Source organism: Podarcis cretensis (assembly GCF_951804945.1).
Source record: "Podarcis cretensis genome assembly, chromosome: 10".
Classification (NCBI taxonomy): Eukaryota; Metazoa; Chordata; class Lepidosauria; order Squamata; family Lacertidae; genus Podarcis; species Podarcis cretensis.
In genome coordinates this window covers 30167980-30191180 of record NC_137179.1, presented here as the reverse complement: position 1 = coordinate 30191180, position 23201 = coordinate 30167980, and the positions used below count along the sequence as shown (strand labels likewise).

The 23201-nt window shown below is 41.1% G+C and overlaps 1 protein-coding gene across 2 annotated transcripts in view; it reads left to right on the top strand.

The window, feature by feature from the left end:
- The window catches only part of TMEM184B (transmembrane protein 184B), a 32967-nt gene extending 13673 nt beyond the window's left edge, over positions 1–19294 (top strand). The window contains exons 3-10 of one of the 2 annotated variants that reach the window (XM_079993873.1): positions 1731–1896; positions 6083–6173; positions 7132–7207; positions 11448–11539; positions 12187–12356; positions 12889–13083; positions 13970–13993; positions 15059–19294. In XM_079993873.1, coding sequence (XP_079849999.1) covers positions 1731–1896; positions 6083–6173; positions 7132–7207; positions 11448–11539; positions 12187–12356; positions 12889–13083; positions 13970–13993; positions 15059–15300 — 1056 coding nt within the window. In that variant the 3' untranslated portion in view covers positions 15301–19294. The remainder of the gene's footprint in view (positions 1–1730; positions 1897–6082; positions 6174–7131; positions 7208–11447; positions 11540–12186; positions 12357–12888; positions 13084–13969; positions 13994–15058) is intronic. The other variant, XM_079993874.1, reaches the window with a different exon arrangement.
- The last annotated feature ends 3907 nt before the right edge of the window (positions 19295–23201 follow it).

Here is a 23201-nt window from a genome sequence, read left to right as displayed (position 1 = left end):
ACACAGAACGTAGTCATGAGCACTAGTGTAGATGGATTTAAAGGAGAGAAATCCATGGAGGATGAATCTATCAAAATGCTGTTAGAATTGATAGCTAAGTGAATCCTCTGCAATAATTGGCAACATATCAGATGTTAGGGACAAATAAGAGGGCTGATGCCTTCATGTTCTGCTTATGAGTTTCCCCAAGGCATCATGCTGACTGGCTTTTGGGAATTAGATGAACCTTTGGTCTGATGTAGGAGGACCCTTTCTCTTAGTAGTATAACTGTTTCATGCATTACAGCTGTAAGGTTGACTCCGTAGATTGCTTGCATGCTTATTTATGTATCTGAAGAATTTTTATGTATCTCTTCAACTGAAAAAGGCCTCCAGAATGGCTTGCAAAGATCAATTGAGCTCTGTTACGAAGCTGACTAAAAATGCTCAATATCTTTACACTGAATTATATATGATGGCTGTGTAAAACTAGATTATAAGACAAAGAGCAGCTAGGGTGTTCTATTGAAGCCATCTAGTCATAATCATACAAAACTTTTCCCTCTGCAAAAGAAAAAAACCCTAGGAAATGCCTCCTTTTTTGAAGAATTTCCTGTGTTTGCACTCCTGGTACTGCTATCTGGAAACACCCTGTGGGCCAAGAAAAGCACTATTTCAAAATTACTGTTCATTTTTTAAAAATATTTTTTATTAACAGACCAATCAAATCAAATCACATTAATTCCAAATTACAAAGCCAAATTTTAAATTACTGTTATATAAATGTTAAATTACTGTTCATAACCAACATTCTAATACACTCTCCATCCAGTCTGTTTCTAGTCAGTAAAGATTTTAACTTGTAGGATAGGCAGGCTACCATATAAAACAAAACATTTTAAAGATGAGATTTGATTCATTTGCAAAAGTTATTGGTGTACTCTTCTGTTATTAGAAAGCACGATACAGTTTGTATTTGAGAGACGTCTTATATGTCTTTGCAGATTAAAGTTGTGTTTTTGGCTGGTCCTCACTTTGGTTGTCTTATATTTATAGATCCAAAAACTTTATTTTTGTGTGGGATCATGACATTACAGAAGGCTCTGCTACTGTATTGCACTGAAAACATATGAGCCATATATGTCATGTGTATGTGCTTAAATCTGGTTTCTAAAAGTAATATATTGAAGCTGTGAAATGTAGATAATGAATGTGAACGATAGCATAGGATAGCTTCAGTATTGTAGCCATTTCACGGCTTCAGCACATTACATTTAGAAACCAAATCAGTTTGTAATTAAAATAAGTAAATCTCAAGTGAAAAGTATATCATTCAGATGCCTAGTACTTTTTTAAAAAACTAAAATTATTATTATCTTTTGGATAGAAAAAATACTGTGGGACAGTTGCTTTTTATCTTACAGTAAATATAGTACAGAATGTTCATTTCATTACGTTTTATAGCAATTTATATATTCATAAGCTACCTTACTTTGTAAATGAATTTTATCCCTTGTTCTTGTTTAAGGATAAAGAGCAGATGTAGGGTAAACATAGACCTTACAGTGCAAAAACCAAGTAAATATATCCTACTAAGCTATAAACTCAGTAAGAAAGCCTTATGAGAGCAAAAAAGTGCTTATATGTTGTGTATGGCATTGCATTCTTAAATTCCCATTATCACTCCTCTTCCTCTTAGCTTACTTTTGTTCTAATTTGACATTATCCTCTTCACCATCTTTTTCATCCAGATCTATATGCACCTTCGTTGCTACAGTTGCCCCAATGAGCAACGCTATATTGTCCGGATCCTCTTCATTGTGCCCATTTATGCTGTTGACTCATGGCTCAGCCTCCTTTTCTTCACCAATGACCAGTACTATGTTTACTTCGGCACAGTGCGGGATTGCTATGAAGGTAAGGTGCTGGAAGGCATGGAAACAGGCTAGAGAGAAGGTGGTGCTTTGTATGTGAGTCTGAAGGAAGTACCTGTACACAAGGGTCTTAGTTAAATATGGGGTTGTGTTCTAAATATGGAGACGTGGCAGGAAGTCTATGGCAATGATGGAATGATAGGCCAAGCTGCTGGCTATAGATATTGCTCACTACAGCAGAAAAGGGATCTGTATATGAACTAATACATAGGGATGGAATAAATGCAGTATGTTGTTAGAATCTGTGGACATTCTCCCCATGATATAAGAAGGTTCAGATGATGAAAAATAATATTAGCACAGAATTCAGAAGCCCAGATACAAGAACTCAAGAAACCATCCAAATAGGTATGACTCCTTTGGTTCTGGTGATTCACTCAGTAGATTATGCCAGTAATTTTCCATCAAAGAAGAAAAGAGAATGTATGAGTGAGTTCTCTCAGCAGATTACTACTAAATCAACCTGAGCAGTTGCTCTAGGATAGCCTTTGCCAACCTTAGGACCACCAAAAGTTTTGGACTACTGGTAGAATTCTGCAGCTGTCCGGCTACTGATCCCAGATACCTGAAAGATGCTTTCTAGGAAGCATGTGAAAAAAGACTTTTACATTCCTCTGGTTTTCATAAAAACATGTAAATACAGTTTTGTTTTGTTTTGTTTTGTTTTTAAATTAGGGCAGTTATGGCTTATTTAATACAATCTCCTGAAATTGTCCAGAAGGACAAATATGTGAATGATCTTATGACTAGATTTCCTGCTCCAATGCTAGAGAGCATGTGACAAATTTAAACTGATCATGGTGCATTCATTGCAGAGTTTCTTTATCTTTAACTGAAAAACAACCTTCAACAAAATTCCTATTTAAATAAGTTGAAAATATTCTTTTTCTGGTTACTTAGGTAGAGCACACTGATTTGGATGAAACAAAAAAATTACCCTGCAGCACTTGCTGTACTTTAAAATGTTTTAGTCTGTGGATCTTGTGAGATTTTTTATTTTTTTTGAGCAAGCCATACTAAGAGAGTCTCCTGCTGAGTTTCATAGCCATATGAAAATATGCTTTATATGACACTAGTGCAATATTTGCTCATGAACAACTGTGGTTAGGGGATCACTGGGCTTCTCACACCTCTTACAATACATTGGGATGTGTTAACAGATGGCAGATGCACACACACACAATCCAGAGGCCATCTTTGTTTGGCCTGGCTTTCGCTTTCCTCTGCCTTTGCTGAGTGTGTATATAAAGGCGTAGCTGCGTAGCAGGAAGCCTGCTGCTCTGTGAAATTCATCTCCTAGCAACAGCTATTATCCCCTTTGCCTCGCCTAGGGAGTTTGCAAACATGACAACATCTGCTCAGAGGGTCAGCCCACATTCTAAAGTTTGCCAGCTTGATGGCCTGTATGCAAATGGGTTTTGGGTCCCCCTCCCTGCTTTCGTACTTTCTGTAGTTGAAACTATGTCTAGGAAAATCAGAAAGCAGGAGCGGGTGGGAATCTCCTTTCATTTCAAAAGAGATTTTTCCCTTGGGAAAGTCTGCCCTTGGAAAACGTTAAAGAAAATACCCAGCTGGAATCTGTGGCATTTAGTGTTGTTGTTTTTTAAGTTAGTAGTCTTTGAGAATTTAAATAACATCTTCAACTGGAAATGTTGGCAGTCGAGCACTAGCCAGAGACTTCAGCACAATCTTATGCATGTCTCCTTTGAAGAAAGTGCTATTGCATGCTAAATGGGATTTATTCCAAGATAAATTTGCATAGGTGTGCGTGTGCAACCTAAATGTATGGTACTTCTATGAGGAGCTTGAGGAATGTTGGAAACGCTTTTGTTCTCTTCCACCTAATTTCATCTTCTCCTAAACAAGGTCCCAGAATAGGCAGCTCCTGCTATAATGAGCCTTTCCTGTATCAGAGGGCAGGGCGGAAACCTCTTGAACAGCAATGTGCGTTTGGTTATTCCTCCCACAAAAGCACTGAACTTGTTTTGTAGACATCTGGAGATGCAGGAAGATTGTTGACTGGAGCAAGACTTCACTCTGTGTAATAAGACGTGCATTATATAAGTGATTGGTTCCTATAGAATTCTGTGAACGGAATTGGGTACAAGAAGCTGTCTGGTAGTTTTTACTGAATTAATATTTTCTGGAACCTTTTATCCAAATAAACCCTTATGATTGTGGCACTGAGTTTGGGTTGAGGATAGGCTGAGAGATAGTGACTGGCTGGAGATCACCCAGTGAGCTTAGTTAGTGCTTCTTCTTTAACCATTATGCCATACCAAGTTTCATTTTGGTGACCTGGAGTGGAATGGTATGCCAGTAACCATATTTTGGAACATGATATACCCTGTTTAGATTTTATTAACTTTTTTGTTCAACAACATGAGAGCAAGAAGCAGGCCATACTCTTCCCTGGAGTCCACATACACTGCATAGACATCTGTAAGGACCACCTCCTTACAGATGTAATTGTATGCATGAAGCCATCCTTGGGATCTGGAACAATTTGGATTCCAAATTCTAGTGAAGTCTTTGTATGTACAACTGTATGTGTGAAAGTGTTTTCCCTGCATATGTGGATGTCAAAAGAAGAGCGTGGGATGTTGGGGAGTGGGAGTACTCTGTATGGCCTTGCTGCGTGCTTCTGTGCCATTGAACATGGGAGTAAAAAATACCCAAATGGAATTCTAGACAAAAAATTAGGTTAGAATTATGATCTTTGACTTTTATCAAAGTCAAAAAGCGGTGCAGAAGGGGGGGGGGGGAGGAATACACTTGACTTGGATCTTGAATACCATCACAGGACAACAGAAGAGCAGTTCACAAAGGGCAAGACTCTTACTCTCACCAAAACAGAACCTTTGTAACTCGTAGTAACAAAGTAGATGTGACACTAAATGTGTATTTAGTAACCATGCTGGGTTTTTTAAAAAACAAAATTAATAGCACAGGCTTTAATTTTCAACTGGACTAGGTGATCTTAATGCCTGGGCAGTATTTGAATTGGAGACCTTCAAAGTAAAAAGGATTCCTGCTGTAGCCCTAATGAAGTCATCTCATTTCCACAAGTGCTGTTAAAATTCACAGCTGCATTGAGATTTTGAACCAGGAAGAACTCCGCTCACAGCTGTCCTAGTGTATTCTCATGGGTGAGGTTCAGCCACAGTTCGTGATATTGTAGGCAAGAAGAATCTGGTAATGATCCTCACATAAACAGAGCTTTTGAGTACCAAGCTTATCATTCAGTTTTAAAAAATGTGATTACAGAGCTGGAAACCCATTGGTTTATACTAGGGAGTGTGTGTTTGTCATCGCCTTGGTCAAGCTTAGCAGTTTGGCACCTGGTCAGTATTTGCATGTGAGACCTTCGAAGTAAACAGAAATAGCACAAGCAAGTTGCACGACTGAATTGTCATGGGAACTTCCCCATCTAGTACACCATCAATGTCCCAGAATAACACTAGGGAGCACTGTGAGTCTAGAAATGACATATAAAATGCTCTGAACAACTTCCATAGATAAGCATGGCGGAATGGCTTGCAGGTGGAATGGTAAAAAGAATATTTGTGGTCTGGAGTGGAAGCATTGCAAGTGGATTGCACTATAAGTAATTTATTGCATAATATTCCTGTTATGTATATGAAGCAAATTATCTTGCCTGCATCCTGGCACAGCCCATCATTCCTCTCTCAACTGAGAACCTTTTGATAAATAAATAAATTATCCCCAGTGAATTGGAGCAGACTTTTTAAATAAAATAAATAAGATTAAGTACTTACAAAAATAAGTACTTCAAGATAAGATACTTACAAAAATTGTGGATAGCAGAGAATATCTTAGAAGCAGCATTCTTCCTCTCGTATAGGACAAAAGACCTCTTCTGAGGTAGTTTTGACTGTGACATATTTGTGTACATTCTAAAAGCAGTGAGGTCCCCCCTTTTTTGCTGTTTTATTCATATGCAGATTTTAATTGATTCAAATAAACTCAAAAAGTCGATCAATAAAAATGCCTTTAATCAAATGACAGATCTGGTAGTGCATTGTGGGATTCTTTTTGAATTGCTGAGCTAGAACCACCCCCACCTCCCGTGGTTCCTTTTAAACAACATCCTTTGAAACCCTTGGAGTATATTTAGTGATTTTTGATGGTTTCATCTCTTTTTGCAGCTTTTGTAATCTATAACTTCCTTAGCCTCTGCTATGAGTACCTTGGCGGAGAGAGCTCCATCATGTCTGAGATTAGAGGGAAGTCCATTGAGTGAGTATGCTGTGTGTCCTATCTATCTATCTATCTATCTATCTATCTATCTATCTATCTATCTATCATCTATCTTCTTTATCTCTAGAGTGCAGGCTGGCATCTATCATAGCACTTGTTCTGCCTCTGCTACTGGAAACTCTTCAGTGAGATGAGTATGCCTTAACGTTGAATAAGGCCCCTTCATCTAGTTTACCAATTTCACACGTGAATTGCACTTCCAGCCTTATTTTCCTTGTTCTCCTCCAAGCTCCTTTTAGTCATACTGGCAATAGTTTTGTTGTTGCCCTAAGGCATGTCTGTCCTAATTTCAAATTAACCACAATTGTTCTTCACACAACAAGACATTGTGAAATCTGCAGTACTTGGGAAGCAACAGCACCTATTAACATCAGTGGGAGGTGGGTTGAATCTTGCAGCTGTAATTTAACATAGATGCGTGGAGAAAGCAATTTGGGAAGAAAATGTGGGGAATGAATTGTGTGCCTGCTTGTTTGTTTGTTTGCTTGCTTCCTTGCTTGTTTGTCAGTGGGTTGTTTAACTCCACTTTCTCTGAAGACTAAAAGAGATATTATTGTCATACCCTAAGGTGCTCTGTCTGATCCTCTTCTTTTAAAAAGTGTTTAATATTATATATCCATTCTAGACATCAGCATGAGAAAACAGTTAAACTGCTGTCAAACATCATAAATACTTATACACCTTATTTATAAAATAATCTTATATGAAATCTATTTATACATTGACCACTAATAATGAAACATATGTTGTATATATTTTTCCACATTTATTATGCTATTTTTGTGATATACAAAGACATGAGAAAACTTGGTATACTTATTTGTATAACATTATTCCTGTTTGTAAAACCTAATAACAATAACAATAATAACAATAATAAAGTTAAAGATGAAATCTAATTATTTTCTGATCAGCTGTCTTGCTATCTTGCTTTTAGGTCCAGCTGTATGTATGGAACCTGTTGCTTATGGGGAAAGACGTATTCCATTGGATTTCTGAGATTTTGTAAGCAGGTATGGAAGGACAGAACTTGATTGGAGAGTTAGATGCTGCCACATGATGCTTCTCTCCATAGGATTATTCAGAAGTAGAATCTGCAGGGACTCCCTTAAACTAGTTTTAGGACACTGCTGAAAGTGTGAGGATGTCAGTTAATATGAGTATGTGCCCCCTGCTACCCCCCACCCTTGGCTTGTTCTCTTTAATTTATCTATACAGAACACACAAATCGCTTCTAGGTCTGTCAGTTCTGCCAACCTTTTGAAAACTGGAGACAGAAGTAAAGAAGAAAGAATTTAGTTCCACTTAGCCTTGTAGCCTAGGGGAAGTTTTGCGTGAGCTATGGAACAGGAAACATTGAACTGAAATCTCACTTGCCCTTCTTACGTAACTTGCCACTTCACTTTTCAGCCAAGGCCCAGCTCTGCAGTAAAAGAACCTGTATGAGTTTAAAAATATTTAGAGAGAATTGTTTCAGTAACAACAAGAATGCTAGCATCAAATAAAGTATCAGTAGCTAGCTACATTATTGACTCTGCTGCAATGTCAGCTTATTGGGAGTGTAGAAAGTATGCATGGTTTGTTCACATTTCGTAACTTTTACTACATTATTAATTTGGGCTATTTCAACCACGTTGCATTGCTCTGTCATGGATATACCTGTTTATCTGACCTTGTGATCTGTAGTGTCTCGTTCTTTATATGGTTTTATATACCTCAGGTATGTACCCATCACTTTTGGTGTAACTGAAGCCCTTTCTGCCTCATGTCCCTGTAAATAGGCACCAGCACATTGTGAGCTATGCGCTGATTGTCTTCTCCCACTACTCCCCCCCGACAGATTTATCCCATTTTTATAAAACTTCATTTGAGAGCAAAGGCATTGTTAACACCTAAAGCACATTGTCACCCAGATGCAATGGAAAAAACTCATCTGTACAAATATTGATAACCTCTTTTTTTAAAAATGGCAAAGGAGATTGTGAGTGAAGACTGGTGTACAATTGTGTCATTGTGACACAAATGGCAAGCTATAGAAGAAAATTCAGTAAAAGGCATAGGGAGAATATAACCTTAGGGTCAGATTAGAAAAAGCTGGTGAATGTTCCTTCAGTTCACGCAGAGTCTAGAAATAGTTGAGTCTAGAAAAAGAGGCGATGTGGCCAAGGGTTCAAATTTGGCTCGTATGAGGGAACATTGTGTGATCTAATGCTTTTGGAAGTGGGGGTGTGACTCTGATACTACTTGAGTTATTTTTAGTCTGTGTATGGTGTTAGGCAACGAGCAACTTTTTTTTGTTTGCATCAAGATGTGTAAATATCTGACTCAGTTGTCCTGATAATTTGTTTATATCTCATGATGATCATTAGTTGCAACAGGTTCTTATATGTGATTAAATGTCACATGCTCCTCATATGAGTCCTCCTACTTGGGTCTTGCAGAGGAAGCAGTTAAGGGTGAGCCACAACTCTTCACCAAGGGAACCTCTCCCAGTTTAATTGTAGAGAATAAATTAACTGATATGCTGCAGCCAGCTCTTTGTAAACTGTCAGGAGGAAGTGAAAATGGTTCTTGATACATTTTTACTACACAATCCTATTGATAAAGTTTCTCTTTCCTGTCCCCTTCCCTCAATAGTAGTAGTGCAGTAGGACTCACAGAAGACAGGTCTTCTCTCAAGACACTGTTGTTTCTCGGGTCCATCTACTCCGCATGGAAATTTGGCATCAGAATGAATGTCCATTACCAAAGAATAGTTCATTCCCACAAGGATAGTCCAGGGCCTCTTCCTTGAATTTTCAGCTTGCTGAATGAATGAATGAATGAATGAATGTATAATCTAGTCTTGTTTACCCATGGAGATGCAAGGGGAAAATGTGCAGGCAGTGTATTCTCTATTGCTTAGTAAGAAGTAAAGCTTCTCCTCCCTTCCAGAAGCGTGGCCAGTGAATGCTAATGCATTGTGCTACCTGACAACCTCTTGGATATTTGCTATTTTCAATTTCATTTTATTTTTAGTGTGAATTCCTATTTATATTAAAATTATATTATGGATCAAATAATGTTTTAAATGGAAGCAGTACAAAATATATTAAACAGAGCACAGTCTAGATACATGGTTGTTGACTGCCTGCATTTTAGATTTTGAAGGATTTGTAAATGGTGTCTCTGTCCGGCGCCATCATATTTCTGGCTACAGGCCTGGGATTGGGAGTGTATGGTGAAAATATGTTAACTTTGGAACTTCATTTAGCATGAGCAATTTCACTGTCGATGTTAGAGTGCTTGTGTATGTACAGCAGTATGTCCTTGAGAGATCCAAGAGCAAGTGTTTTGGAATTCTTTTGTCCATATCTACAACCCAGGAGGCTGTCTCTTCTGAATTCTGTGGAGGTGATAATAAAGAAGTGTATCGGGATTGCTAATATTTTCTGTGAGCTGCCCTGAGACTTCGGGGTATAGGGCAGTATATAAATTCATTCATCATCATCATCTGCACATCATAATGTTTTTCTGAAAATTGCAGTTGAAACAACAGGTTTGACTGGATCAGAGAACACTTTCTCCCCTTCTCCCCAATGTTCCACTCCAGTGAAGAAGGAGCTACATTTCCTACTCCTAGCATTCCGTTTGCCTGGGGCAAATGTGACATTCTCAGGCCACTGGACAGGAGCTTAAATGTGTTTGAGATATGATTCAGAAGAGGGCTAGTGCCATACCACATTTTGATGATTTGTTTGTCCTCCCCTAGACTTCTGCCCAGTGACAGAGTAACTGTCTGGGTCACATCACCCACATGCTGTCCCTGTAATGTCTTAACACTTTCTTCACCAGGAAGTGTCTAAAAATAAAAGTTTGTGGGATTGGGCTGCAGGAAAATGATTAAACAACCCCCAGAATGGAGAAGAGGAAGCTTAGAAGCAAGTTTAACAATTAGCTTGACCTTTTCCAGTTCACATCATAGCAGTGACTCATCAACTGGATTGTGCTGGGATTTTTTAATCTCATTGAAGTTTTATGGTCACCACCCAAGAGCATCTTATCACAAGCAATCTTTCCCCCTCTTTTGGCTTTCTCTTTCATATGACTGCAAGGCTGGTTCTTCCTGCTTGAGTGCTTTCTACAAAGCAGGAGATTCCTGCTGAAATCCCAGAATCTTCCACTAGCTTTTCCTCCTCTGAACATGATGCCTAGCTCACAATCTGCCTATGAAAGCAAATGTGCCATTTCCTTTGCCAAGAGGGAGCTTCAATTATACATTTATTTATTTATTTATTTAGAGATTTATTTAGAGATTTATATCCCATATTTTTAGTGCCTATATACTGTTCAGGGTGGCTTACAAAAGTATAAAATCACAATCATGCAAAACAATGAAAATATGCTTAAAATACAGTAGGTTGTATCTGACATACTCAGAGTAGACCCATTGAAATCAGTGGACTTTACTAACTTAAGTACACTGATTTCAATGGATCTACTCTGAGTAGGACTTAATTGGGCACAACCCAGTAAAAATACATTAAAATGCTACAATAAAAATGTAACAAAGGCACAGACTGCAGAATACTCTCTCTCTCTCTCTCTCCCTCTCCCTCTCCCTCTCCCTCTCCCCCTCCCCCTCCCTCCCTCCCTCCAGCAGATACTTAGGGAAAAGTGTCTTGGAATTAAAAATGCCTTTACTGACCCACCAGAGATAGGGTCATCACAATTCTTGGGCTGTATGCCACAATATTGCTGCAGCCACTGAGGTGACCCCCACTCTTGTTACCATTATCCATGGCTTCACCCTGAGTCCCTCTCACTCCCAACCAGGAGCACATATGTCTTGTCTGGATTGTGCTTCAATATGCTTGGGTGTCCTACAGTTTATTACCACTTTCAGGCATCAGTTCAGAACCCCAACAGCTTCCTTAGTATTATACGAAAAGGAGAAATAAGAGTTGTGTCCAGTCTGCATACAGATGTCCATTCACCCAGCCTTTGGTTGGGTGGCCTCTTAGACAGCTTTTAGACACAGAAGGTGTCTGTGTTTAAACATATTTTTACTCTGAACATGGCTAATTAATGAGCAGATTAACATCTCTGTTCAAGAAGCAGAATGGCAGTCATAATTCCAAGTTGAAAGTGCTGCTTTTTTTTGGTCAGTTAGATGAATGGGACTGACTGGTTAGAGATCAAAGCCTGCAGGTTGTGGTCATTTGTTCTTCTCAATACCCATCTTGCCTTCCTCCTTCTTTTACTCTCTTCCAGGCCACTCTGCAGTTCTGTGTGGTAAAACCCCTCATGGCAATTATTACAGTCATCCTCCAGGCATTTGGCAAGTACCAGGATGGGGACTTCGAGTAAGTAAATAGTTTATTTCTAAATTATAGAGTTTTCTTTGTCACGAAACACTTATCTGACAGTCCTATGAGGGACTAGGAGTCTAACTGAAAAGGAAGGACTTACCTATCATAAGAACTGGGAGAATGCAGTAATGTCATGGCTGCTAAAAGGTGGATTGATTTGGCTTCAGAACCTTGAAATCAGAGTCTATAAAGTTCCCAGGGTAAACCTTGAGCTAGTTGCTTTGGGCCACCTTCACAGAATTGCTGTGAGTATAAATTCAAAATATATGGTATGCTGCCACAAAACACTGGAGGAGGAAGTTGGAAACAAAATACAAATAAGAGCCTATTAACATGGCCCCCTGACCTCTGCAGTCACAGGAAAAGCTTTGGTAAAGCATGTGCATGTTGATTCCCACAAATGTGCCGGCTTGCATACATTTTCCCTGTTAACTACCATGTTTTCTCAATGTAGAAATGCTCTGTATGTTGTATGAAATGGAGGTTGCTGTAATTGGTTGTAATGGTAGTATAATCTCCCTGTTGGCATTGGGTCATTGTTTAGTGATGGAGCTGGGAGCAGGGAAAGTCTTTATAGCACTGCATGAGCTAAGAAACACTGTATGTGAGAAACTGAGCATTCATATTTTCTTCCCTTACAGTGTCACCAATGGGTATCTTTATGTGACGATAATTTACAATATTTCTGTCAGCCTGGCCCTCTATGCCCTCTTCCTCTTTTACTTTGCCACACGTGAACTTCTCAGTCCCTACAGCCCTGTCCTGAAATTCTTCATGGTCAAGTCTGTCATTTTCCTGTCATTCTGGCAAGGTGAGACAAGCACACATGCCTTTAATCCAGAAGTAGATGTAACTGGGAATGTCTGAGAGACAATTAAAACCTAATGACACATGACACATTTTTCTTCTATTTGGTTTAGGATTCTTTTCATCAGTGTTGCCTTTTCGCTGTAGGTGAAATGCAGATTCTGCCTTGTACGAGAAATGAAAATTATTTATATTGTGTATTCTGAAATACCCATACTTAGCCATTCTGCTTTTGTCTTAAAGTATTACACTGTTAGTTAGGCAAGTGTCCTCTGTGTAGACTTATTATTATCATTTGGATGGGCAATTTGTAACCTGCTTTTCAACAAATATTCTCCAAACAGGTTACTGTAAGAAAGAAAAATACAAACAAAATCTGATTAAAATGATAAAATGTTGCAACAAAGAAAGATTAAAACAAGGAGGTGGCAACAGAGAGCTTCTTGTCTACACTGATCTCTGGGCCTACAGTACGTTGTTCTGTAGAGTGTTCTGAGATTCCCTTAAGTCTTACATTTTGATTCTGTTTTGCTCAGGGATGCTGTTGGCCATTCTGGAGAGGTGTGGTGCAATCCCAAAGATCAACTCAGCCAATGTATCTGTTGGTAAAGGGACCGTGGCTGCTGGCTACCAGGATTTCATCATCTGCGTGGAAATGTTCTTTGCAGCCATTGCTCTGCGCCATGCGTTCACATACAAGGTCTATGCAGACAAGCGTCTTGATGCGCAAGGTATGGAGGCAGGGTACTTACTACTGGGCCTGTGGTGAAAGAAGGGAGATTTCCCAGCTGAGCTTGTTCACAGTATAAATTCCTCAGCTGGGCAACTGAACACCGTTTTCCCATTGGCCACATTTGCACACTGGTCGTCTTCTGATTTGGTTTTCCCTAGCTGCACAGGCTGAAAGACGATCTTCTATTGAATTATGGGAGACACTCTCTTGAGAGTCCTTCCGATGGCTATACAGGAACTCCCCTGCATTTATTATGAGCTTCCCTGCATGCAAGAATAGAAATAATTTCCGCATAAAAAGTTTTCCCTTTGGAAGGAATGGTTTTAGAACACAGGAGGCTGGCTTATGCCAAGTCAGATTGTTCTTCTACCTAGCTCAGTGCTGTCTACACTGACTGGCAGCAGCTCTCCAGAGTTTGAGTTTGTGGTCTTTCCCAGCCCTATCTAGAGGGATTGAATCTGGGACCTTCTGCACACAAAGTCTGTGATTATGTTCCTATACATTTCTCCTCCTCTTAATGCTAAAATTTGGGATGGTGAGCCATTTCTTAGATATGGTAAACAAAGTTTACTGTATCAGTTCTGTCTGGACTAGGGGAAGGGGACTAGGTCCAGAGCATAGTTGAGATGGAATAGACTAGGAAACCCACTTGTAGATATTTGGCAGGGGAGAACCAAGTAGAGTTTTACAGACAGTCTCCTCTGAAATTTTGTATTTAATAGTAATTGTACTTGGTTTGCTGTAGAGATGAATATTGTGGTAATTTCCTGGTGGAGAGCCTGAGAATAACATGCCTTTTCAGACTGTTGTTTCCCATATCTTCCTCTCTTGTTTCCCCCCCTCTTTCCTCTTTCCCTTGCTTTGGGCTCTGGTGTCTGGCGCAGCTGTTCCATCATATGGGCCATATGGTAGGTGACATGCTCTCTCTTCATTTGTTTCTCTGTCTCTTTGTTGAGACGCTATTTGCTACTGTGACTCTTTTCAGCTCCCTGCATTATCTGTCCTGTGTGCATACCATTAGGTATAACAAATGCACGTATGTGTACTTCAGGAGAAGCATGAATGAAAGGGGAGGTGGCTTTGAAGTTTTTGTCTCAGCTGCTCTGGTTACTAAAGAGCCAAGTTGTTTTTAAAGCGGGAGGGACTTGCCTCTTCAGCAGAAGGAAATTGCTGTGATAGAAACTTTAAAGAAGCCTCCAGGGTCTCAGGTGTGTGTGTGGGGGGGGGGTGTTATTTGACTCATTGTCTTCAATATGTTGACTAGGCCATTAGTATACTTGTGTTTTGTCCCCCATCCACCCCCACCCTGCTAAAAGAAAAGTTATCCACAATACGTTGTCCAAACTGTATGTTTTGTAGTAATTTAAAAGTAAAAGTATTGGAGTAAGTAGGTACCAGTTACAATCAGATTACTTCCTGGGACAGAGTTAGGAACATCTGGAAGCAGTTTCTGCACTGGTATGTGGTGTATGCAATGGCTGATCTTCTCCATTCCCTACCCTAAAGTGTGACTTCCACTTTGATCTGACTTCCATCTTTGCTTCCTATTGCCAGCAGAAACTGAAGATCTACTTTGGACATAAGTCCCTCTTTCCCTTTCTCTTGCTATCTTTCTCCTACCCTTGTTTCAGACCACGAGCTGCTCAAGCCACTTAGTATAAGTTACCTTTCCTCCTGAGCGGATTTTCTGTCCCTCTAGTTACACCTTTCTGTTGTGTAACCTTTCCTGATCCTTGAAAGCAGCCCATTGCAGCCTAGGTGATGATCTCTTGCTCCTGCTGCCTCCCCAGAGTTGCCACCATGTTGTATGTCACTCATTTTGCTTTAGCATGCCTCCAGGCTGGTGTAACCAGTCCGTTAACTGCCAAAAGTTGCACCACAAGCAGCTTTTGCTCACATTAATGGGATATTTGGGGGTGGGGAGAGGAAGACTTCTATCCTCAGTCATTCTTAATTTCTCTCTCTCTCTTTAGGCCGCTGTGCCCCTATGAAGAGCATCTCTAGCAGCCTTAAGGAGACCATGAACCCCCATGACATTGTGCAGGATGCCATCCACAATTTCTCCCCTGCCTACCAGCAGTACACTCAGCAGTCAACCCTAGAACATGGACCACCTTGGCGTAATGGCAGTCACACGATCTCACACTCCCACAGCAGCTCTGGTGCTCGTGACAATGAGAAGACCCTACTCCTGAGCTCAGATGATGAGTTCTAAGCAGATGATGAAGCATGGCCCAGCCTGGAACTTTCCCTTTATTTATTGAACCAGAAACACAGGTCATATCCCTTTTTTAATATGGTGCTCAAGTCAGGAATGGGCACTTCCTGTTGCCAATTGTAAGCATGGACCATTGTGACTAATGCAGGTGGTTTGGACTGTCTTTTCCTAGTTTCTTTTTGAAAGGCTTAACTTGGAGCAGATTTCACTTAATAAGGAACACTAAATTCACCTGGCATAGAATACAACAAAGATCTGGGACCACACTTTCTGTATGCTGGGTTTCTGCTGTTGTTAATGGGGAAGGCAGATGGAAGAAGGGTCAGACAAGGGAAACTTGAAAAAATGAGGCTGTATCTTTACCCATTTACCTAAGTTGTCTCAAATATGGCTGGCTGAAAGTAGCAGAAACAACCCCTCCCCCAACTGCACTACTAAAATGCACTTCTAGATACCTGTTAGACCTAATTTGGTATATAGATTGAACCCTGTCTCTAACTGTTGCCCCAGTATTAACTTTTGACCAACTTTTGGCTTGTGACCAGAATTCTCTTAGACACAGTATATTCCATAGTAATACAGTCACATTAATGTTCTGCCTCTGCTAATGATCAGCATTGGGTGCTTCAGAAGGGATTGGTTTTCTGCTTTAGAGTAGGAGAAGTATGATAGAGGGAAAAGAAGAAAAACCACCTTCTGGATTGGAACAGTGAGCCTAAGTGAAATATGCTTGTTGAGGTGGAAGGTAGGTTTTCTGATGGGTTCCTTGCCCAACACTTGAAGAGAATACAGTGCATTTTCTGAAAATAGGATTTGCTCCATGTTTGGAAACATTTTTTCCAGAAGCTAATTTCCACCGTTCAGAGAGTCACACACAATTGTTCAGGACATAGGATAAGGATGTACATTCCAGTCAGGTTGTTGAGTCAAGCTGCACATCCTCATCCATTGTGGGTGGGGGACCACACTGGCTGATTCTCGAGTGGGCACTTGGGAACTACCTGTTGGGTGATGTCTAGTTGCACTCGAAGAGGCAGAACACATCATTCTTTTCATTCTCTTATGTAACTTCTCTTGTGGAGGAGTAGTTCTGCAACTCCTAATACTAAAATGTCTTTATCACATCTATCCTCCTCCTTAGGCATTTACATCCTGGTGTGTTTTAAAATTCCAGAACATGTGTTGTAAATTACCAGTTCTTCTTGCTGTCATCAATATTTTACTTTTGTTAATAGTTAATTTTAAGTGCCAGTGGGATAGAGCTTGCCTGGGATGGTGAGCATTCCACCTTCTCTTCCCTTGCTTTTGTACCGGACTGGCTGCAGTTTCGCCAGCAGATGTAAACATATCGGTGATGCGCATTTGTTACCTTGCCATTACATTCCCTTCAGTCCAAGTGATTTAAAAAATGCATTGGTTTTCCATTAACCTCTCTAGGCCTGGCCTGTACTTGCACAAGTTCACTAAGCGAGAATCACAAGGCCCCTTTTACAAGCTGAAAAGCCTATCGGTCACTGAATTTACCAGATACCTTGGTTTGCTTGATGATTTAAAGCTGGAAAGGGCAATAGAATTAATTGCAGTGTGTTGTACTTCTCTGCTGCCGTTGTGGTTAATTGTGCCTGCATTAATACTGCCCGCAAAAAAAGGGGAATAACATTAGACTTCTTCCTTTCCTGACACCTCTCTCGATTCCTCTTCCCCATTCACTACCAGTAAGGCTTGTTCTGGTCTACGCTGCTATATGTGTCTCTCCCACAGCTTGCTGTGGTTAATGGACACCTGCTCTTTTACGGTGATTTTAACCCCTCCTGTGAAGAGTCTTGAAATGAGGATCTCTGGGGTTAGACTCTTTTGTTCCTTTTCTCTGTGCCTTAATATTCTCTCTCACCCATGCATCACATCGTAGTTAATGCAGAGCTCAAGGACAGCAGCAGCATCCTTCATCCAAGCTGTGCTTGGTTAGACAAGAGTGTTTGTGTGGGGCTAGGCAGGTTTTCTAAAACTTGTGGTTACTCTTCTTGGAGGAAGAGGGATGGTTGTGCTGCTGCGGTTTGCACTCTCACACTGTATGTTCCAGAAGAAACCGGACAGGAGGTGGGATGCTGAAGCACAACAGCTCCATTCATATCCCCTGCTTGAAATAGCCTGAGGGACTGATGAAGGAAGTAGAAGAGAAGATATTTAAAAAGCAATGTGTTTCTGTAAATAAAAAAACCACCCCTCTCTTTGAGTTAGACGTGTGCAATATATTATTGTGGGTTGGCTTTTAAAATCCTGTTGCTGCTTTAAAAGGAACCCTCAGACCCACATAGCTGTTCTTTGTAACTGACACTCCAATTACTAAGCCGTAGCAGTGAGTTGTGCCACCGTAGCTGAAGCATGCTCGTAAGCCCTCGTTCTGACCCTCTTTTGAGCTAGATGTAGCCAGTTGTTGAGCTGCTGTGCACCGCCTTTGCAGAACTGGTACAGGAGAGGGCTCTGGTTTCTCCCCTTTCCAGTGCAGCACAACCACACTTTCACAGTGATGCAGCTCTTATTGCAAAAGAGACTAATGGGCTGCTCTTGTACCAGCTGTGGCTTTGGCGTCAGGTCCCTGCACCAGAAAATAGTTGTCCCTTTGTGCCTGCAGTAGGACTTCTTCGTCCAGAAGTATGACATACCTCCTCATGAAACAGAATGGATTTTAAAGAGCCCTTTGAAATGACCTTTTACCCTATTTTGTTTTGCTGTTTTTTACTTCTAATTTTGGAGAAGGAGATAATAGTTTACTCTTGCCTGTTTTTATGGGACTCATTTACTTCCCAACTCTCCAACCACTTCCAACACACATTTACACATATTTGTAACGAATCTTCACGGCCAGTTCCCTTTTTGTATGGGTTGGGTGAAGGATGTGGCTGAAGTCTGTGCTGCTGACTTGCCGGTATTTCCTTGTTGGGAAAAATTCTATATTTTTAAAAAATAATTTTTAACATAAGCTATATATAAATACATATTGTGCATAGAAGTTGGTTATTCTTGGAGCTTCTTATGAGTAGCAGTTTCAAGTAGCTATGTTCAAGGTCCAGTAATAGCAAAAGGTCTCAGGCTATGTGGCTTTTTTCAAAGTGGAGACATGGAAAGGCATCAGTGCTAAGCTGTTAATAGAGGGAAGGTGTTTTTGCTCTCCCACAAGACTGGAAAGTGATAGGCCCAAAGAACTTGACCCTCAGTGCAGCAGTGATCCTGCATTCCCATCAGGGCAGGGGTAGCCAACATCACCCCCTCCAGTTGTTGCTGGACTACAGCTCCAGTCAGCATGGCCAATAGTCAAGGATGATTGAGAGTCCAGCAACATCTTTTGGGGGGACAGTAGCAGTTGGCAGAGTGAGGCTGTGCTACTTACCTGACCTCCTATTTACTGGGAGGGGGAAGGACGAGGCAACAGTGAGGTCAGCACTGTGCAAACACACCAGTGGAGACAATCTGGTGCTTCTGCCGGTGCATTTGCACCATGCTGATCTTGTTGCTGCCTTATCCCTCCTGCTGCCTCCCAATAAACTGCAGCTACTCAAAAGCTGGCAGCCCTACAACACCAACTACTGCTCCTGGAAGCTTCTGTGTTGGGTAGGCCCTTGATTAGGGATTCTTAGAGGCTAGTCATTTAATATGCATTCATATACATCAACCCCACCAGAATACTCTTAAGCGCTGCTCCCTTCCTTGCCTTCTATTTCCTCCCCCAACCTTGTTTTTTTACCAGGTAACATACCCTCTGGAATTTTGTTTTTACTATTTTTCCATGTAGCTTAGTTATTTGTATATAAATGACTGGGGAAATATACGCTGTATGATAAGACAGAATTACCTAGTTTTGTACCTATTGTGTAATAACTGATGTGAGCTCAGAGACAAGATATTGTCTCTATTTTGATCTTTGTGATGTTATACTGCTCTGCGGAAAAAAGCAAATACGACAAATAAAAATATAGAGATAATCTAGATTGTACTTAATGTGTCTCTGGTTACTGATTTATGGATATTCTCCACTACACTTCTCAAGGTCTAGAATTCTCTGCTAAAAAATAAAATGCAGTTAATGTATAATTCTGTATTTTGCACATGTTCCAGTTATATATTTTGATGGTGGAGTAAGAATTCCATGGAGCATAGAGAGCAAAAACGGGGGAACCATAGAATGGGTAGGTGCCCATAGCCATGAATTCAATTTCCATCTCACACAGCGATTCCCGCTACAATGTTCTCATTTGTTAGAGGTAAGTATGAAAATGCCCACATAGTGTGGAGCATTGAAGCCTAAATTACTACCATGGAACCAGGACATGGAAACTTTTCAGTGCAAACTCAAATTGACATCTCTCTCTCTGGCATAACACTCTGCTCACCCTTTGTCTATTCTCTTGTGGGTGTCATCTTTCAACATCCAAGTCACAAGGAACATAGGTAACAATCTTTATCTCCTTTCCTATTCTAGGAAATTGTATTTCTCCATTCCACACACTCCCACATTTCTCTTGGGCCTGAGACAGAGGCTGATCTTATCATTATTTCTAGCGGTGGAAATAATTGCTTAGGAGGTTGCTGTGGCTATGTAATATCAGTGGCAAATAACACTGGCTCAAATGAGCATTAGCGAGAGAGAGACTGGTTTAGCACAATTGTCTTGGAGAGTAGAATTGTAACTTGGCATGTATCCATTTTGTAGGATTGAACTACTGCCCATTGTGTACTTTGATATGTCTAATGTCTGAAGTAGTTTTCTTGTTGGAAGTAGTGGGATATTTTTTTCCAGAAAATGATATAGATCAGCCTTTTCCAACCTGGTGTCCTCTGCATGTTGTTGGACTACAACTTACATCACCCCTGATCATTGGCCATGTAGACTGGGGCTAATGGGAGTTGTAGTACAAAACATCTGGAGGCCACCATGTTGGGGAAGGCTGCTGTAAATACTTGTGTATACCAGCCATGGCCTGCATGAAAAGAGTTGATAAGTGCATGTGTAAGGGAGAGTTGTTGAGCTTCAGCACACCTTGCCCCATGGGACTCTTGGACTCCTTCCTGATTGTACCAATTGCTTAGGGGCAAGAGGAAGGAAAGGAGGCTGTTGGCTCTGCAGGTGGGGCGCCCTGCTAATAATGTCACAGTCCCTGTCTGGATGTGGCTGAAATTTACTTCAAAGAGCCCTTCATGTGATTGCTAGTTGCATATTATGACGTCTCATCTAGTCAGCCACGAGTGCTTCCTTTGAGTTTGAGGGAATCTCAGGAGAGCCAGCCTTCCTTACCCTCCCCTGACTCTTAAAGGCAGCACTCCAAGCTGCAGCTCTTTCCTGTTCAGTCTTTACTTTTGCATGCTCAGCAAGCCTTTTGCTTATACAAAGTCTTTATACTGACCTGCTATAGTCCAGAGTGGTAAACTGGTGGCCCCTCCATATGTCAGAGGACTCTCAACTCCTGTCAGCCCCCCCCCCCCGATCATTGGCCATGTTGGCTTAAGATGGATGAAAACTGGAGTCCAACAACATCTTGGAGGGCCATAACATAGCTGCCCTTGTTACCGGTCTTTGCTCCTGGCTCAGGTAGCCTTTTAGGACGCAGTGTCTGTAGCCTTGGGCTCCTCCGTTTGAGGCTTGGCTGCCAGGAAGATAGGGCCACCTGCTGCCTCCATGGCTCACCCCTCAACTTGTACCCTTGTCTCCTTTACTGCCCTCCCTTGGCACAGACCCGGTTCCTATGTCTCATAACCTCAGAGTGGTAGAGTCAGTACCCCTCCCTGCTGTGCAATAACATTAATGGAGTGATTTTGTATAAACTTCCCCATGTCCTAGAAGGTTGACAGCTATTTCTGGAGACTGCCAGCTCATGGTGAGACTACACTTTCACTTCCCTGAAAGCCTGGTGTCAGCAGTTAACTTGTGCTCGGCTGCTGGATGTCAGAGGAGGATTACATTTAAACCTTGTGTGTAGATTGTGCATTCTGGGTTTTCCCAAAATTGGCAGCAAACAGCATGACATTTAGATATAACATTGCTTAGATTTTGGCACTGCATTTTTGAATATGTTTCTTTTGCCTTTGTTGTGTGGTTTAGCTCACGTGTTTGAAATATCAAGATCTAGCATACTCTGCTGAAACTTGGGCAGAGTTAGGCTTTGATCTCATAATTTGATTTGTATGTTTGTGTTTTTGTTTCTTTGGTATATTCCCAGGCAATTTGCCCTAACCACATGAGCAAAAGATAACCATGTTGTCAGACCAGTGTTGGAGGAAGTGGCAACAATGCAGCTAAAACCTAATGCTTTTAGAGAGAAAACAAAACAGTAGATTTTTCTAGGCAAGTGCTGGTGAACCTGTGGCTCTCCAGGTGTTGCTGTACTTCAGCTCCCATCACCCCTGGCTATTGGGTATGCTGTTAGGAGTAATGGGAATTGGAGCCCAACAACATCTGGAGAGCCACAAGTTTCCCCATCCCTGATAGAAGATGCTCCCAATTCAAGGCAGCAGCCTGTCCCCAGTGTAGGCATGTTGCAACTAAATGGGACAAGCTCAGTTAACTTGGAAACCTTTTTGCAGTGGGCTGGTGGTCAGGTAGACTGTGTTAGTCTTAGTGGATAAACAACAAAGTGACTTGGGACCAACAAATGTATTATGGTATCAGTTTTCATGGAGCACTGCCTTCAGACCTAGTGATCCTCAACTGCTACCTAATTTCCCCTTTCCTCTAGTCTCCTAGTAACTGACATGGCTGCTTGTTTTCTAGTGTGAAGAGAATCCTGGCGTTACAGTGATGGCAATGCTCTGGAATGTGGAATGGGTGAGGCTACTTGCCAAACTCTCTGACCTCCGGGTAGCATTCCAGGGATTCTTTCACATGCTTGCTTCAGCTGCCCTGCTTGGTATTTTACTCTCATTTTAAAAGAGTTTTTCTCTGGCCTTTTACAGGCAAATGTCCCTGTTGTGATTGTAGGATTCCTCATGTGTGTGGAAATGGCAGTTGTCATTAGCATTGCTTGTATGACCCTAAAGGGTGTGTTGGGGATGATGGGAGAAGCTGCTATTGTATTTCCCCCCCTCCAGGGTTAAAGAACTTCGGTTGGTGTATACACGCAGTCTACTCTCTGTTAAAACAACCTGCACTCTGTGTCAGTGAAACTAGATTTGTACACCAGGAAAGGATTCCAAAGTCTTCATGTTCAGAAAACATACACACAGGAGAGAGGCGCTGATAAGTGGAAATGCTCTAGCTGAAGTGACTTGTGAGATTTTTAAAGTGTTATAGCCTGATCCATACAGGTGCAATATGCAATAATTTAAAGTATGTGCTAAAGGGGTCATGTGCCTGCTTCCCCACCAATTCAGCTCAGAGCTCTTGTTTTTAATCAGGTGACTGCAAGGCTTCCCAAAGTTGGCTTGGTGCATGTTGTGCCACCTGATGAAGCAGTTGTATAATTGCTTCATTGCACAAATCGATTTAAGAAGTGCTTTCTACAGAGTCAGACCATTTGTCCATCTAGCTAACTCTTATCTACAACACTGTGATTGCTGGTGGCTCTCCACGGCTTTGGATGCAAGTTTTTTCCAGCCCTGCCTGAGATGGAACATGCAAAGCATATACCCTTCCTCTGACCCACCCCACTCTCCCAATTCTTGCAACAATGAACAATGGAAGGCTAATAAAGAATATGCAGTAATAAGACACATAAGAAACTGTGAATCAAGCTTAGGGTGATATCACACTAACTCATACTCTGAGCAGACCAATTGAAACCTGAGTGTGTTTTAAATTCATCATGATGTGTATGCTTCTTGCAGCAACCTATAATCTATAAAAGTTGGAGTACCAAGGGAGTGCTAAGCCAGTTGTTTAGTGCTCCGCTGTAGAAGAGTTAAGCATG